The following is a 19,033-nucleotide window of genomic DNA, read 5'->3' on the forward strand; positions in this document are numbered from 1 at the left end:
AAATCACAATTTTGATATATGTTGTGGAGATGCAAATGAAAATGCAAATTTGCGTTTCTGTAAGAAGAAAAGATGTCAAGTTGATTTATTTTCAAATAAGGAATACCATAAACATAAATACCATAACGCCCAAAGTAATTTATATGTCACATCACAGATCTTTGACATTTCGGGCTAGTATTTTAAACCCATCAGAAATGTGTCCTATGTGATCTTGGTCTGTGGTTTATCCCCCATAATTTCCCTTCAAGGGAAATTGGTTCTGGGTTCTTATGTGAGGCTATTTTTGATGTAACCAGAACATGTTTGCTTATGATGAATACACTTCCATATATTTGTGTGTGTGTGTGTTTATGTTTACATATTATATATTATGTTATGTGTGTATGCACACCCTGCACAGGCTAATATGACACATTGCTATGCTATTATTATTATTATTATTATTATTATTATATACAGTTACCATCATCTTGCCGCTGTACCTTACCTACCAACTTACCTTCTTTTAACTTCTTAAGTGTCCTTGTTCTATTCTGTGTTTTTTCTATTGTTGTTTTTATTTATTCTAACTCAGTATTTTACTCACTTATTGTATTTTGTTGTACTAAAATACCAGACTGCTATGACAACCGAATTTCCCTTCGGAGATGTATAAAGTAATCTATCTATCTATCTATCTATCTATCTATCTATCTATCTATCTATCTATCTATCTATCTATCTATCTATCTATCTATCCATCCATCCATCCATCCATCCATCCATCCATCCATCCATCCATCCATCCATCCATCCATCCATCCAATCCGTTGCGATATTTAGATGTTGACCCAAAAGACCCAGTTTCCACACTGTACTCCTTTGTGTTGTGAAAACATGTGGTTGGTGAGGAAAAGAGGTGAAAGGGCTCAGTATCACAGTGATCAGTGGAGGCTTTTATTTTGAAGGCGAATCGTCCGTGTTCCTGTAAGGTCCGTGTTGACGCACCAGGCTCCTCTGGGCCACCGGACTGATCTGTGTCCATATGACCGGGCTTTCATTCACAGCGGGGCTCATACACATGCTCTGCGGGACAAGTAGCTTGCTGGAGCCTGACAGAGAGACAAAGTGAGAGAGAGAGAGAGAGAGAGAGAGAGAGAGAGAGAGAGAGAGAGAGAGAGTCAGCAGAGACAGAAGGAGAGAGGAGCGCAGCCACGGGAGGGTTTTTTCCCTTTTCATGCTTCTCGGATTATAAACACTTGAGGACTTAATAAACATGCACCTCCTGGGAATATCTCTTTTACTGGCATATCTTCTCTACACCAACCTCGCCAGTGATTTCAGCCACAGCGACTCTTCTGATGACTACGAACCGGATCAGATGGACGAGCCGGTAAGTTTAACAAAACATGTTGGAGTTGAACCTCAAACAGCAGCAGCCAGCATGCGCTTTAACACTTCACCTGATCCTGGACCACCGGGGTCCATCATGTGATGCTTTTATTTTCCTTCTAGAATAACAAGAATACCCAATGACTTTTTCAGTCATTTGGTAGGGTGGATTGCCCTAATGTGGGACATTTTTTGCTTTTCAGACTGTAGATTACGATGTGAAGGCAACACATTAAATCCACCTCCAATACCTTTTTGAAACCCTCAGGGGGTGTCCTAATCAAATCTAAAGAGAAAAGGCGGTTGACTCATTCATGAAAGAAATTATGATATCATAGCTCTTAGTGCCAAACTGTCTGAGAAAATGTGCAGCTTCCTAATGTGGGACAGTGTAAAGTCTATGTTAAAAGGTCTAAAGTGAGGGGATCTTCACGGAGCTTTTCCTTCTAAAATTATTATTATTATTATTATTTTTCCTTTTTCACTTGGACCGTCTTTAGGTAATCTCACCGTGGTCCATCACAGCAAATTAAAGTCACAAGTCAAGGTGTGAGTAAAGGAGAGACTGTGTCAAGTCAAAGTTTATTTATAAAGCACATTTAAAAACAACCTCAGGTGACCAAAGTGCTGTGCAGTTATTAAAATACAATACAAATCATACACAACTATGGTTAAAAATAAAAACAATAAAATACTAAAAACAGTTAAAAAAAAAATAAAAAAGTAATAAAAACTCAATCTGAAAACAGAGGTAGAGTTGAAAAAAGAAAATAAAAGAATAAAAAAACGTTCTACTCTGGGTCCTTCTATCTCATAAATATTTTGAGAGTTTTTGGTTCCAGCCTCATTTTACCTCGTTGTCTTGGGGATTCTGGAGATGAAGATGCAGCAATAGTTTGATGCTTTTATTAAAAACAACGAGTCCATGAAAGCACCAGCACATTACTTCTTCATGACGTCACGATACAAAATTGACGAGCCGTCAGCTTCCCTCTAAAGGATTGGCTTAAACTACATCCTAGTTTTTGATTGATAGTGACAGTAAAAAGAAGAGATTTAATATATTTAGTTTAAAAAAGTAAAAAAAACAAATATATAAAAAGGTAAAATGAGGATCACATCTATATATATATCATATTTGCAACCATTTTCAACATTTAGAAACTCACATGTGATGTATGTACTTTATTCCTATGACTGAAACTAATTTGCACATGTATTCCAGGCACTTTATGTATTTGCACTTTGCAGTTTAGTCTCCATGTGAAGTGATCCTACATATTTGACTTGATTTAAAATTCTTCATTGAGGATGAACGTGATTTAAATATATGTATTATTTTTAAAATCTAATTTTATATTGTATTTTTTTTTTGTTTCTTTTGGGCTCAAAATGTTTATCCAGTAAGTCAAAGTGAAAAAAAATAACTATCAGGTCATAAAGGTGAGGTTGTGCTGAAACACTGATACCAATATCACAGCATGGTAAAGATTTTTTTAAGTGGCAGAATGTAAATGTAAATTCATAGTGTACTTTATGAGTAAAATAAGTCATCTAACATGTGCCAGGGCATTTAGACATGGATTACTGCAATCCAGGAAAGCTTTGAACACTAAATGAAAATTTTGAAATTCAGTGGTGATTAAAGGGATCCAATGAAGTGACTTTATTTTGACCACACTTTTTAAAATCCGCCTTGGGAGTCTGAGTTCCCCTTCGTCATGTAAGTGCAACTCTAAATCCCTGGATTAACCCTTCAAACACAGGCTTCAGACACTGTTACTCAAATGTAATTTATCTTAATTTACTCTTTTATAGGCTGCCTTAAATGTGGGTACTGAAGTAATAAAAATAATCCAAATTGCCCTGTAAATAGAAATGCAAAATACACTTACAGCTTTACTCATTCAGCTTTCTCTCAGGTCACGTTGGAAGTTTTATTCCTGTGATGTGTCTGTGGCTTTGGATGAGTGAAATAAAGGAGCATTAGTTACAGTCAGTGGTCAGAAAGAGAGGAAAAGCCAGGTCTCTAGAGTGTATTTGCCTAACTGACTGTAATCATCTTTTCTGGTGTGTAAAGGTTTGTCTTAAGCTGAGAGACACACAGACACACTGATTTTGTGACTTACATTGTAAACTAGCCATTTATTGTTTCACACACAGAAGGCAGCACTGATATTTACTGGCGCTAATGGTTATTATCCGTCTGCCAGGTTTTATAAGAATTGGATTGATACACCATTGAAACATGCTTTTCTTTAATGTCATGCCAACAAAGCAGATTTGAATTGAACTGAATTGCTATAGAAACTTGACGGGAGAGGAAGGCAAACAGTGAAGGAGAGCAGTGAACATTTTCCAGGGGGGTGGATTAGGAAGGAGTGGTCTCAAATTAGCTAGAGAAAGAGCCAATGAAGGCAAGTGTCACAGGGGTCAAGTGTGTGTGTGTGTGTTTGTGTGTGTGTGTGTGTGTGTGTGTGTGTGTGTGTGTGTGTGTGTGTGTAAAGGGGGGATAACTGCTAAGCACTAACATGCAGCCATTTGATCACAGTAGAATCTTAATTGGGATGATGAGCTTTTCTCTCAGCTCCTGTCTTCCCTCACAGTGAGGAATTTAAGTAACAACTGATCCCAATTTCGGAGATAAGGCAGTAGTTGTAGGAATGAGTCTTTCAAATAACTGTTTATTCTGCTTACCACGCTTGAATTGCTTGTTTCATGCTTGTTTCATGCTTAAAATGACTCTCAGTTAGGGCTGGGCGATATGGACCAAAAGTCATATCCCGATATATTTAGGCTGAATATCGATATACAATATACAATATTTTTATCACAATTGTTCAGTCAAAGTCAAAGCCAAATATAAGATCTCACAATTAGTTTTATTGAAACCGTTTATTTAAGTGAACATAAATACTGTATAACAACATGAGTACCTTTTTTCCAAATCAAAGCTCCATAAAGTGCACATTTAAATAAAAAATATCTTAAATACAAATGGCCTATGAAATAAAATAGGCCAATCTTTTTCTGATATAAATATATTTAAACGAGAAAAGAATAGCGAACATTACAAAAGAACTAAAGATGACAAACCCTAGAAAGGGCAGCATTTATATAGAAAGAAAGAAAAAAAAACTATATCGATATATGCAATATGGTCTATTTCCATATCACATTTAAAAATATATCGATATATCACCCAGCCCTACTCGCCACGCTTGAATAGCTTGTTTCATGCTTAAAATAACTCTCAGTCAGTTTGATGACAGAACCATCACCAGTGTTCCCCCTACCATTCACTCAATTTGTTGGGGTGGCCCCAACGAAACCCCCCAACCCAGCTTGAGGAAATCGAATATTTTATTTGTTATTGATACAACTTAATTTTGCTGCCTGAGTTTAGGCCAGAAGACCACTGAAACAGACTGAGCTTTCTGACAGCACATTGCTTATAGTGAATTACATGCACCTAAATTTCACCTGGCAGTAAAGCATTCATTTGTTGGGCTGGGTTTAAAAAAAATCGATTAATCGATTGAAATCGATATTAAATTAGATTTTCCGATATATATTCCAACCTTTCTTCCCGTAGATGCATGATTCATAAGCCCGGTAGTCTCGCGTTTCTCCTCATTTGTCTCATGTGACTCTACAGGCTACATGAACGATGAACTGACTGCGACCGCGTGCGGCCATTTTTTAAATGTCACCATTTTAATGCCTAAAAATAATATACAGAAAAGAGGTGAAACATCCACCCATAAAAAATGCACGTAGTGGCCGTGACGTCACCCGTTGGTTTGAGAACTGCCCGTCGGAAGCATCGAGTTCATCGTTACACTCGTCGCTATCTTGTTTCACCATCTTGTTTCCAGAAATGGGCAGCAGACCATATATGGACTGTGGAGGAGGAGAGGGATCTGATCAATGACTACAGCCTCTCTACACCTCAACCTGACTGAGAGAAGCTGCTGCTAATTCATGTTAGCATTAACTGGGATGTTCATTTTGGCTAGCAAAAATATGTACATTACTGACCTGAAAACCGAACAGCGACTCCTTGGAGTGTCTGTTTGTCCAACCAAACACTGAACAAGATTTTTTAATGAACAAAATGTTCAAATAAACTGTCATTAAGTAAAAATACAGTGAAAGGGTCAAAGTTATGAGACCAAACCGCTAAACGTTGTAACTTTATATATAATTTTCTTGACACATTGCCGTGGATACGCATTGCTCTGCTTCTCTCCTGATGACGGTTCGCATTGTTAGCAACCTGTCAATCACAGGTAGCCACGCCCCAAATCATACGATTCTTAATCTTCTATTTTCTTCTAAATTGGGCCATTATTTACACTATTAACATCAGATTGTCTTGAAGATTTTTTACTAGCGATTGAGACCATAGTGTTGTCCGAAAAAAATTCTGAGGTAATACATCAAGTGAGAAGTTTTCTCATTTTGTATTGAAATGAATGGACCAAAATGCTTCTGCAGCCGCCGTCAGCACCCCCTGCTGGAATTTTTGGTAGAATGCAGCTTAAGGCACTTCCTGGTTTGCCTTACTGCTCAGACCTGGAGGTTGCCGCCTGGGCAATACCCAGCCCTGGTCATTTGCCTGCTGTCACATTCTGATCTCATCTCCGGTGCACGCATGTTCCATTATCAGGAACAGAAGCACAGAGGACAGAAGATCATGCCCATAAAAAGCAAAACACAAATATTTTTCTCTGGGGATTAAACGTGTGCGCATAAATTAGCAACATTGGTAGCTAAAACATTTATAACCATCAGTTTAAGTATACATTGCTATGTTGAGTGTAACCTTACTGGCCCCTCTCCCGACATGAATAGCTAAGTACATGGGCAATAGTGGTGTCATTCTATGACCAAACTAGCCACCTTTGCTGTAGTCTAGACCAGTGATTCCCAACAGGGGGCCCCAAAGATCCACGGGGGGTCGCAAAGCCCTCTTGATTTTAAGGGATGTAATAAATCTAATGTGTTAAATATAGATGTGTCAGCATTTAATTCATTAGTGGGACAAAAATAACTAAATAAGGGCGACATTTCAACATTTATTCATTTATTTAAATAGAAAAATCACTTTAGAAAAGTGTACAATGGTAAAAATGTGGGTCCCTCAAGAAAAAGGTTGGGAACCACTGGAATCATGTTCATCATAAATTATGTCAACTTGTTTTCAAAGTTATAGAATGAGTTCTGGCCTGGAAGAACCCATATTTGAGGTACTGTAGAGACAACAACATGCACACTGGAACAACTACACATCTGTCCATGGTTCAGCCTAGAGCCTCTTGAGTCATTTGACTTACTAAATTTGGTTTGATATGAAGAAAAAAACCCCTGTCAACCTTTCCACCCTTGTTGAGTGCCATTTTACTTTGTAATGCATCTACTGGTCCTTGATGTCTTTGACCTTTCCTCCATGTTTTCATTGGCCTCCTATGTCTAGTTTACCTTTTGACCTGCAGGAACTGCTCCAGAACATGTTTTCCTTAATTGTTTTCAGGTTTTTGGAGGTTAGTTTTTATCAACCGACCATGCACCAAATAGTAATGTAGTGTTACTGGATAATAACAGTACTTTACAAAAACTCCTGCACTCAGTACCAGATGAATACTGATTGATTGATTTTATCAATCACTGTATCGTTATGTGCTAAAGCCCTTAGACAAACAACAGAGTAGTGAAGTACTAAAGAGGACTGGCTCTGCCAATTTCTTTCTTTTGTTATAACTGTCCACACTGTGAAACTCCAAGGTAACAACTTGAATAACATGGAGAAGGTCAGGGAAAAATGGTGCTTAGAAAAACAGGGAAAATCAATGGTGACTTGAGGACAGAACACAAACCATGACCTGTGGTGTCAAATTCACGTGTTTTGTATACTTAACAATTCACAGCAATTCACACTTAATTATAATTATATTGTGGTGTTTTAACTTGCATTAATTACCAGTTCCAATAGCATGTGGCTGGTTTAATTTTCACCTGGTGAGTCTGTATGTGTGTGTGTGTGTGAGTGAGTAGAGTGTTCAGATGCTTTGAGGTGGAATTATAAAGTCCATTACTCAGGTTTAGTCAACTGACACCAGACCTCACATCTTCAGACCATCTTACAAAAATGATCCAAACAGATTTTTTTAATGATCAAAAAACTTGAGCCCGCTGTGTATTATGTACGATGAAAAGCAGGAAAAATGCTTGTGCAAATTCATACAAAAAAATTTGTTCATGAAATGAACTTATAATTTCACGTCATTGTAGATGGGAGCGTGTCTATGTTCTCCAGGTCCTATGTTCCCCTCTTTGTACGAGACTAGGGAACATAGACCAAAAAAGGGTCCTATGTTCCCCGGTCTGTTACTTTTTCCACCATTACTGCCAAATTCCATGGAAAATAGGCCTATGTAGGCCTATGGGCTGTTTGACGTGCATATGCAAATAACCTAACCCTAACCCTAACCCTGACCCTGACCCTAACTCTAAAATGAAAAAGCTAAGCCTTGATGGAAGACAATATGATTAAGGGTGGGAATATACAAATATGAGTAATCCTAGATTCAAAAAGCAAAAAAATGAACTGCAAAGTAACCAGAAAGTAGCTGCTGTGCAAATTTAATTTTGGGCTGCCATGTGACGGTAGGCCTGCTGGCCATGCTGAGAGTCTACCGTAAAGATTGATAGATTGTGGGGATTGTGTCTTTTTCAGACAAAGGGTCCTATGTTCCCTGGTATGTATTGCTACAGGGGAACATACGTAGGACCCAGGGAACATAGGGATGATCCCATTGTGGGAGTACTATGAAAAATTCCAGAATTTTATCTCATAAACTGACAGTATTTTAAATTCTGTTCTGATGTAAGCTATTGCAGTCAAATTTTCGCATTTTCAAACACCAGTTTCTCAAAGAGGGAACACTCAATCTTTGTGAAGCTTTAATTAGAGTAATTGATTTATATGTTTGGGATGAAGTTCACACTTTTTCAGAATGTTGAAATGAAAACTGAATTTTTGACAGTAGTCTGAAATCTATATATTTTTATATGTAACCCCAATGATTGCAAAAGTCATAGTGTAGAGCCATCTGTGGTTTCTTACTTGACAGGCAACATGACAGCATCATGACTTATCCTCGGGGTCAAATGTTGTGAGTTTAAGACCCGGGCAATGCAGAGTAATTATGCTAATGCCTCCTCAGGTTTGGGTCTGGGTGGATTAGATACACATGACTTCAAGATTTAATCATAACTTTGTCAGCAGAACTGCCTGATCCCTGCTGTATTCCTCATTCGTCTTCCTTTTTTCGTCTTACCCCTCTTCCTCCTTCTTGAGCACTGATGGACGGACTTCTGCCCAGCAGCTTACCTTCACTGAGTTATCTTTGGTTTTCCCTCCAGAAAAAACATCATAAGAAACAATGTACTCTGACTCTGAGAAGGGCTTTTTATTCCAGCTTGGTCAAATATGACTGTTGGCTTTGACATTCAGTGATGGTTTCTAGCAGGGCTAAAAGTTAAATGTAATCAGTTGATGACCTTTAGCTCTGTAGACTGATGGATGTGGTGAAATATGTGTCACAATGCCAGCATATCTCTTTCACTCCGTGGGTTTATGTTGCTCCATCACTCTTACTTCATCATAATGATGAAGACGACTAGGAATAGAACAATTTAAATGTTCTTTTTTCTTCAGCCTTTAACCTGACCTAGTCACCATATCATCACTCATTTCCGTTTCTATTTATTCTCCCTGCAACAGTCCCCCCCAAGTTCTCCCTTTCTCTCTGTCTTCATCTCCCGCCCATATTTCACAACCCCCTGGAGTCTACAGAAGAATGTGGTGTGTAATTAGCAATCATTTCAAAGGAATTTTTTGTGATTTCTCTGTGGACCATCCAGATCAGTCTTACTGCTCTGTCTGAGTGTTGAGATAAGTGTCCATTGGCTATATACCAACAATGTTAACTATAAATATTACTCAAAAAAAAAATAACAACGTGCCTTCAGTTCCAAAGAGAAGTAGACGCTGTGGGCTTCTTTTGAGCATCTTAATGCTGAAGCAGCTAAATGCTCCATTGTATCCCCCAGCTCTCCTATCTCTAACCTTTCTTGTTTCTCATTTGGACCCCAGCCCCGCCCCCTTATATCAAACCAACATCTTCCAGACTCTCCAGAGAGTGGAGAGGAGTGATGAAGACTTATTTGAGCTCGCCTCATCTGCATGAGCTGCTGGAGCTTTTTCTTTAGTCTGTCTCTATTTGTCAGCCGGTGGATAATTTCCTGATGTCAGGCCAGGCTCAAGTCAGGACTCAGAGCAGGTGAACTTAAAATCTCTTTATTCAAAAATGTAGCAAGGAAAACCTCACAGAGTGAAAGAAAAGGGCTATGAAACTCCTGACTCTGAGTAGAAATCTAACAAATAAAAGGAGGAAAACACTGAAAACTATCTACACTAATTAACTAAATAAATAATCCTAATCTAAAATAAGGGGAAAACTCTCAAGGGGAAAACGATAAAATAAAAACTTCTACAACAGGTGAAAACAAGACAAGCTGCAAGAAGAAGATAACTGGCTGGTATGGTGCCGGGGTCAAACACACTGGACCAAGACAAGGGAAAACACAGACTATTGGAACACATGGAGGGAAGGGAGCACCAGGTGAACACAGACTATTGAAACACATGGAGGGAAGGGAGCACCAGGTGAACACAATCAATGATTAGGGGAGACAATCAGACAGATGACACACGGGGAAGGGCAAGTGACCTGAAACGAGAGGAGAGTTACTATTTCAAAATAAAACAGGAAATAACAAGAACACAAAATAAAACACCACCTGTGTGACATCTGACAGTATTTACATTTGCGATAATACACAGGTGCCCCATTAGGATGGAAATCATTTCTCTACGGCAGGTCGGGTTATGATATTGTGTGTCTGTCCAGGGGGAGTGTGTGTGATTTGACTTTTCCTACCCTACAATAGATTGATCTTGATTTCTGGAAGACACCTTGTCTCCAAAGTGTATCTTTCAGGTTTTTGCTCACAAAAAGGTGAATTTCCTGTTCTTGAACTCTTTTTTTAAATTATTAATTTGAATTTGAATTTGAATTTATTTTATTTGATAGGGACAATGCAGTTAGCATAGATACAGGACATGCATCTGATGTGCTGCATACAGAGATATAGCTTCAGCTAATTTTCAACTCCCGTCCCTAGTTGGGCTTTTACAACTACATACAAAATCACAATACTAAAAAAATCCAATATACAATTACACCATCCACAAAATATAATACAATTACAAACAATTACAATATACATTTACCCTGAAAAAATAAAAAATAAATAAAAATAAATATATATATAAAATAAAATAAACCCTGTATAAATATAGCTTAGAGTTTAAAATCATCATAAATCTATACAACAATAAAGGAGAAAAGAAAGAAATAACAGAGAAAAAGAAAAAAAAAAAAAAAAAAAAAAAAAACTACTTAAGACTATAAGACTTTAAGAATGGGTACAGCTCTGGTTTGCTTTGAGCCAACACTTAATGTTTTTTGTGAATGTTTCAGGATTAGTTATTGATTTTATTTCAGTTGGTAATGTATTCCAGATTTTACAGCCTTTAATTGAGAAAGCTGACTGTCCAAAAGTGGTTCTACGGTGTTGAATTCTGCAGTTTCCTTGCACTGTGTTTCTTGTTACTCTGTTACTGTTCTGTCTTTGAATATATCTGTGAAGAGGTTCAGGTGCAAGGTTATTAATACATTTGAATACCAACTTAAGAAAACACAAGTGTACAAAACTGTCAAAACTCAAAAGATTGTATTTTTTTAATATAAGACAATGATGCCACCGGATGGGTTTTTTATCCATTATTTTCAGTGCCTGGTTGTATAAAGAGGAAATGTTCTTTACTGCAGAAGGTGACGCTTGAGCCCATACAGTCAAACAATATGCAATATGGGAAAAAATCATAGAGTGCATGAAGATCTGAGCTGCTTGAGTTGGAATATAGTGCCTAATTAATCTGAAACAGTTAAGGTTACTCTTCACAGTTTTTGTGATTTTCTTAATGTGTGCATCAAACTTGAGCTGAGGATCTAAAACTATTCCTAAGAATTTAAATTCATTGACCTCTTGAATTTCTTTATTCTTCATTTTAACATGAAGACTTTCGTGAGAGCTTGGTTTTCTTATTGAGAAACACATTGACACAGTCTTATTTAAATTCAGAATGAGGTTATTGTGTTCCAACCACTGTTGGACTTCATTTAAGTGCTGTGTTAAGGTCTCTGCTGCCTTGCTAGGTGACTTAGCTGGAGCATAAATGACCGCGTCATCTGCATAAAGCTGGAAGCCGGCCTCAGGACAGGTTTTAGGTAAATCATTAATGAACAGACTAAAAAGTAATGGACCAAGAATTGATCCTTGGGGAATCCCCATTCTGTTGTATAAAAAGGAAGATTTTTCTTGATTGATTTTTACACACTGCTCTCTTTTCTGGAGATAAGAATCAAACCAATGAACTGCTCCTTTGGAAAATTTAAAAGATTTTAACTTAGCCAGTAGTATGCTGTGGTTGACAGTGTCAAAGGCCTTTTTAAGGTCCAGGAACACTGCCCCCACAACATTACCACTGTCAAGAGATTGCTTTATATTTTCAATGAAAAAGATATTTGCCATTTCGGTTGAATATTTTGGTCTAAATCCAAATTGTTGAGGGTGAAGCAGTTGATTGGTTTCTAGGTATTCAATAACCTGTAACGCCACAACCTTTTCAAGCACCTTTGACAATACAGGCAGAATAGAAATAGGGCGATAGTTGCTGACCAAATCCGAGTCTCCTGTTTTAAAGATTGGCGTAATGATAGCTTTCTTCCAGCTATTTGGGAATTTATTTTCTCTAATTGATAAATTAACAAGATGAGTCATGGGTTTGACAAGCTCCACACAGTGCTTCTTAATGAACAGAGTGTCCAAGTTATAGATATCCTTTGCCTTAGAATTTGACAGATTTTTAATTACTTCCAGTATTTTTGCTTCATTTACCTCTTTAATGCAAAATGAATTACATATATCTACAGCCTCCACGTCAATTACATTTGTTTGACAATCAAAATTCTGTGTTATTTCCTGAGCTGATTTTATGAAATATGTATTAAATTCATGAGCCATTGCAGTCTTATCAGTAATGGTTATTCCGTTTGTTTTCAGCTCTTTAATTTCTTTTTGGCCATGTGATCTGTTGGTTAAATCATTTAAGTGTTTCCAGAGGGATGCACTATGGCCATTAGCATTTCCCATTAACTGTGTGTAATATGATGACTTTGCTTTGCGTAATTCCTGTACAACTTTATTTCTCAAATTTTTGTAGAGAAGATTATCATTATTAAGTTTCGATGATAATGATGTTTTTAGTGCCAAATCACGTTTTTTCATTAGTGCACGTATTTCATTATTTAGCCATGGTGGAACTGCTTCCATAGCAGTAGTCATGGAAACACAGCACATGTCTAAATCATGAGACTCCATCATCTCATCCCAACTAATATTCCTAAATTCCTGCTCAGATTGTGCCATTTTAGATTTAGGGATGGCTGTCTTTACTGAGTCAGAGATGCAGCCTCCAAAGTACTGGATTCGTTTTTTTGTTAGTTTTCTGACAGAGAGGGTCATATTATGATCGGACAATCCAGTTATTAAATTATAAGTTTTTGTTATCCGATCTGGTTTGTTTGTAAATATCATGTCAATTAGAGTTTGCGTGTTTCTCGTAAGGCGCATGGGTCCTTTAATTATCTGCTTGAAATTAAATTTCTTCATAATTACTTGCAATTTATTTTTGTTTTTTTTACTCAGCCAGTTAATGTTAAAATCTCCATACATAATTGTTTCCATGCGGTTATCAAATTTCTTCAATATAGCTTGGAGTTCATCATAAAAAGAAACGGCAAATGAAGGTGGATTATACAGAACAATTATATTGAAACTCATCTGTGGCGCAAGAATAATATTAAGAGCTAAACATTCAAGATGAGTATCCACTTGTATTTCTCTACATTTAAACCTGTCTTTAATAAAAACCAAGACCCCTCCACCCCTACCTTCTTGTCTGTCCTTCCTAAAACACACGTAACCTGGTACATCTATCATATTTGTGGGCACACTGCTATGTAACCAAGTTTCAGTAAGACAAAGATAATCCAAGTTTGACTCCGTCAATAGAGAATTGATCTGGTCTGCTTTTGGTACAATGCTTTGGATGTTAAGATGACTGCCAAGAATGCCTTTAGGTTTAGATGTTGAGTCCCAAAGCACTCTGGCATGATTCACTGTCTGAAAAAACAGCAATTGTTTTTGCTTTTGTGCTGCGCGGCACATGATCTTCCCCGTGTCAGTCCTCCGACTCTCTGCAGCAGTGCGCACTAACACAGCCCCAGTCTTCGCGTCAACAAGTTCGTGTTTGTTCAGTGTATGTTCACTTTTAGCCTTCAGTTTACGGGTGTCAAGTTGGATAGACTCACCAGCCAGCCCGCTGCCACACAAAGCCACCCGATTATCACACCGCAAATCCTGCCTCATTGCCGACAGGTACAGCGGCTCTTCTCCAGACACACCAGGCGCCTCCGCTGTTGTTCTCCCCGCACTGAGCTGTCTTCCACGCGGGGTCCAGGCCTCTGCTGGTGGTGCTTGGGGTGCCTGTTCTGCGCCGGAACAGCCCAGTTGTTCCATAGCTGGTCCGGGGTTGAGATGTATATCACCAGCCAGGAGGAGCAGCGCCAGTATAAACTTTGGCACGCGCCCCTTACCACGTTGCGCAGGCAATTGTGAACCGGTCTTTGATTTTCCATGTTGCATTAATCCCTTTAATGAACAGGCAGTGTATAGGGTATGATATCCATGTCCAAAGTAATAAAGATCTGTTTGGTCAACATGATTATCTAACCATGCTGAGCTTGGCTCACTGTGGTTGTCTTTGAATTGCCAGCAGTGTATAATAGGTGCCAGTAGGATCACAAAGCAGATGAGCACCAGACAAACTTTTCCTTGATCAGGTAGCTTAGATTTGGCCTGTTCTTGTTGCTTTGGAGTGTTATTTGGAAAAATCTTTAAGAAATATATTAAAACACTGACCAATGGTAAGAAAAATCCTAAAAATCCTAAAAACTGCAAGCAAAAACTTGAGATAAGAAGGACTTGAGTGGAGCCCAACAAACCACCTGTGTCCTCATCAGCCATCTTGTAAAACCAGTAATATTTTTTAACTTAACTTAACTTAACTTAAAAATATATCAACATGCTGTCTTTATTCAACTTTCTCAACTCCCACCACTCTGGTTTCAGGCAGGTCTTTCAGGCCTCCTTACCATCAAAGAGGAAGTCCACACTGCTGGACAAGCCTCCCTCTCCCCTCATCATCCTGTTGGCCCTCTCAGCAGTGTTGGACATACTGAATCACCAGATATTCCTCTTCATCCTTGATTAACTGGAATTCTCAGGTTCTCAACTCTCCCTGTTCACATCCTTTGTCACGGACCTCAGTACAGGGTAACTTCAAGTAGAGATGTTCCAATACCATTTTTTTCCCTCCTGATACCAATTCTAATAGTGCTGTGGGTATCAGCCGATACCGAGTACCGATCCGATACCAGTAAGTTATGAAAAAAAAAATCATACTACACCTGCATGACTGTGATATGATTATCATTGTGGTAAGGCCTGGCTCAGGTTAAACCCTTTATAAAACATGAATAAATACAGCAGATTCAAGCCATTTATTTTTAAATAAAACAGTATACAAACAGCATAAAACAGTAGTGCAACAGCAACTTAAATAAATAAATCTGGGGGTCCGGGGGCATACTCCCCCGGAGAACATTTTTGCCCTAAAAGTCTAAATTTGGTGCCTCTCGCACATTCTAATGCCACTATTCCATCTTAATCATGCATATTTTAGATAATTATTGTAAAGGAGAATAAGGGTTCTTCTATGTTTAATTTAAGGCATCTTATTTTGACAGTCTTCTTGTAAATTCTGTGGTGGACTCTGCTAACACATCCATGTGCTCTTATTTTGAAAGCTACATGTGTTTGCTTTTATTTTGAAGGCGGTGTGTTTAATTTACACTCAAAGTCAGAACTTGAAAGTCGGAACTTGGAGCTCGGAGCAAGGTAGAAAATTCTGACATTCATGTAGACCTTGAACGCACCATTAGCCGCCGGACTCTCTGTGTGCGCTGCAGTGTAAATAGTCTAACTAGCGGAACGTTAATCCTCTGTTTTACCGACGATGTGTGTGTGTGTGTGTGTGTGTATGTGTGTGTGTGTGAGGGCACACCGTAACATGATAGTGCTACTTAGCTTAGCTCAAAGCCTTGTGTCAACCTGCTCTGACACATGTGTGTGTCTGTTGTGTCTGTGTTACGTAGTCAATTCATCCCCCTCCTCTAAAACAGCAGCTGCAGGTTGCAACACAGCGCCACTGTTTTAAGAGCGGCGCAGAAGAACTGTGCCAGAGCCTAACGGAGCGAACCAGTAAATAGATTACTAATTTAATAAATTACGTGGTATCAGATCAGTGCCTGGACTTCAGTACTCGCAGATACCGATGCCAGCATTTTCGGCAGTATCGGAGCAATTTCCGATACTGATATTGGAATTGGAACAACTCTTGCTTGAAGAGAATGTCTGAACCTAGTAGGAACTGCTTTCAGGAAAGGCATCTCCTGTCTGTGACCTCTCCATTATCATTGACTTGCCCGACTTGAACTGTAGGGTACCTGTATGTAACATTGGAGCTCCTTGGCAAGGAGAGAAAGAATATGTCCACTCTTCACTCAGGAGGCTGTGCAGGTTCAGATGCAGGTTCTTTTTGTATTAACTCTTTCTCCTGGCTGGTGTGGTGCATACATGTTTCAGCCGACTTCTGCAGCTCACCCAGAATTCAGCAGTTGGCTGGTCTTCAACCTCCCTAATATCTCTCACAGTACCCAAATCATCCGCACCCTGCACTGGAATCCAGTGGATGCAAATCCAATTCAAAAGACTTGCACTAATCTTTCATGCTTTGAATGGTTCAGGCCTATCCTAGACTAATCTCATTTGTGATTAGTCTGGAAACCAGCCATTCAAAAGCGTCTGTAGGTAGCTCTTAGCCAATAGTATCAGTTATATGACGTATGTAGAGTGACAGAAATCAATGTTTACATAGCCAGACTAGCCAATCTCTACTTTGAGACTAAAATGCTCAATTCTGCTTCTGCTTCACCGTCTACTGGCAGTGTTGGTGTGTGTGTGTGTGTGTGTGTGTGTGGTTGTGTGTGTGAGAGAGTGTTGCTTGCTGCTTTGCTTCTCCAGTTCTCACTTTCTGCAAGATTATTTGTTTTTACTCCTTATTCCCCCTCATGTCATTCAGCCACACACATCCACTGATTTTATGGTCAATAGACAAGCTGCTGAGGGTCTCTGTGCGGCTCCGCTGTCCCCTGGCTCGTATCGAGATCACCGGCGTTACAGCAGTGAGCGGTAGTGGGGCTAGTTGGTAGATTAGGCCTTGGCCAAATCCTGTCGAAAGCAAGGCAAAAACATCCTTTTTGATGGTGAAACAGGAGTGTAAAGTCAAAACCCTTCAACACAAATCTGGTCTCTGCTCCGTGACATTTGTTTTTCCTCTTCTCTGTTATTTTACTCTTCCCTGCCTCGAAGAAAGGGATTGCTAAAGGTGCAGTGTTGCCAAAATAGCGACTCTGTCTCTATCTTTAGCGACTTTTCAAACATCCCTAGCGACGTTTCTTTTTAGAAAGCTACTAGCGACAAATGTATCGACTCTTTCTGGTGTTATTGGGGGCTGCTGTGGGCCCGTCCCCCATCCCAAAGCACTCGTAAGCGGCACAGTCCTCCCGCAGGAGTCTCTCTCAGCTGCATTCTGAGTTAACCCCTTAGCGTCCAGTCTGCAAATGATTTGCGCATGTGCAAAGTCGTCACTGACTGGCTCACAGGTGTAGGAGGAGTCCTACAGAAAACAATTCTGAGGAATCGAATTACTGGAGGCAGTTCTCAAACATAACCGGCTCTCGATTCCCATCCCTAATTTAATCCCAAATTTGCTGTCCTCTTGCACATTCTAATGCCACTATTCCATCATATAAATTGTTCTTAACTATTGCCTATTTTAATGAATTTTTGTAAAGGAGAATAAGGGTTCTTCTATGTTTTATTTAAGGTATCATATTTTGACAGTCTTGTACATTCTGTGGTGGATTGTGTTAACACACCGTGCTCTTATTTTGAAAGCTGCATGTGTTTAGCGACAGGAAGTAAGTCAGACCGTTAGTCACAGTTTAGCTTTTTGTGATTAAAGCAACTTTAATTGTTAGCTAATGTTAGCTCGAAGTTTTAAGCATGCAGTAGTGCAGCCCCTACTGAAGAAACCTGGCCTAGATCGCAGTGTGCTGGCCAATTTTAGGCCTATCTCCAAGCTGCCCTTTATCTCTAAGGTCTTGGAGAAGGTTGTATATCACATGTGTCAAACTGATCCAGGAAAGGGCCTAGTGGGTGCAAGTTTTCATTCCAACCAAGCAGGAGCACACATGACTCCACCCATCTAATCACCTGGGCTGTCTTCACTCGTTTGATTTGTCTGGATGGAACAAAAACCTGCAGCCACTTGGCCCTTTCCTGGATCAGTTTGACACATGTGGTCTAAAGCACATGTGTCAAACTGATCCAGGAAAGGGCCAAGTGGCTGCAGGTTTTTGTTCCAACCTAGCAAGAGCACACCTGATACGACAAATCAAACGAGTGAAGACAGTCCAGGTGATTAGATGGGTGGAGTCATGTGTGCTCCTGCTTGGTTGGAATGAAAACTTGCACCCACTAGGCCCTTTCCTGGATCAGTTTGACACCCCTGTTGTATATCGTCAGCTACAGTCTTTCCTCGATGTACATGGTGTCCTGGAGGTGTTTCAATCTGGTTTTAAAACTATGCATAGCACAGAGTCAGCTCTACTCAGAGTTTTTAAGCATGTAATTCTTGTTCTGTTGGACCTGACTGCAGCGTTTGACACCGTGGACCATAGCACCCTAGTGGCTCGGTTACGCCACCTAGTGGGCATCGGTGGTACTGCGCTAGAGTGGTTCAAGTCCTATCTGACTGACAGAAGTTTAAGTGTAAGCCTTGGTAACTCGGAGTCCAGCCCCGCTCCACTGCTGTATGGGGTTCCACAGGGGTCAATTTTAGGGCCCCTGCTTTTCTCTTTGTATTTACTGCCTTTGGGCTCCATCTTGAGAAAGCATGGCATCCCTTTTCATTGCTACGCTGACGACAGTCAGATATACGTGCCGCTGAAGAAAAAAGAAGTTTTCTCTCTCACACCGCTCCTGTCTTGTCTCAAAGACATCAAGGCCTGGATGGCCTTGAACTTTTTTAATTTTAATGAGAAGAAGACAGAAGTGATGGTGTTTGGCCCTAGTGGCTCTTGTGTGACCCCTCCTTTTGACTTGGGCCCTCTGGCAGATTTTTTAAGACCGACTGTGTCAAATTTAGGTTTTAAGATGGACAGTGATTTTAAATTAGATTGTCAGATTAATCAGATTGACTGTTGTTAGGTCCAGCTTT

The 19,033-nt window shown here is 39.4% G+C and overlaps 1 protein-coding gene across 1 annotated transcript in view; it reads left to right on the forward strand.

The window, feature by feature from the left end:
* The first annotated feature begins 1,027 nt into the window (after positions 1-1,027).
* Positions 1,028-19,033, forward strand: part of vegfc (vascular endothelial growth factor c) — a 95,590-nt gene continuing 77,584 nt past the window's right edge. Inside the window, exon 1 of the mRNA XM_059335326.1 lies at positions 1,028-1,375. Coding sequence (XP_059191309.1) covers positions 1,259-1,375 — 117 coding nt within the window. The 5' untranslated portion in view covers positions 1,028-1,258. The remainder of the gene's footprint in view (positions 1,376-19,033) is intronic.

The sequence above is a fragment of the Centropristis striata genome, chromosome 1 (genome assembly GCF_030273125.1).
Source record: "Centropristis striata isolate RG_2023a ecotype Rhode Island chromosome 1, C.striata_1.0, whole genome shotgun sequence".
Taxonomy (NCBI): Eukaryota; Metazoa; Chordata; class Actinopteri; order Perciformes; family Serranidae; genus Centropristis; species Centropristis striata.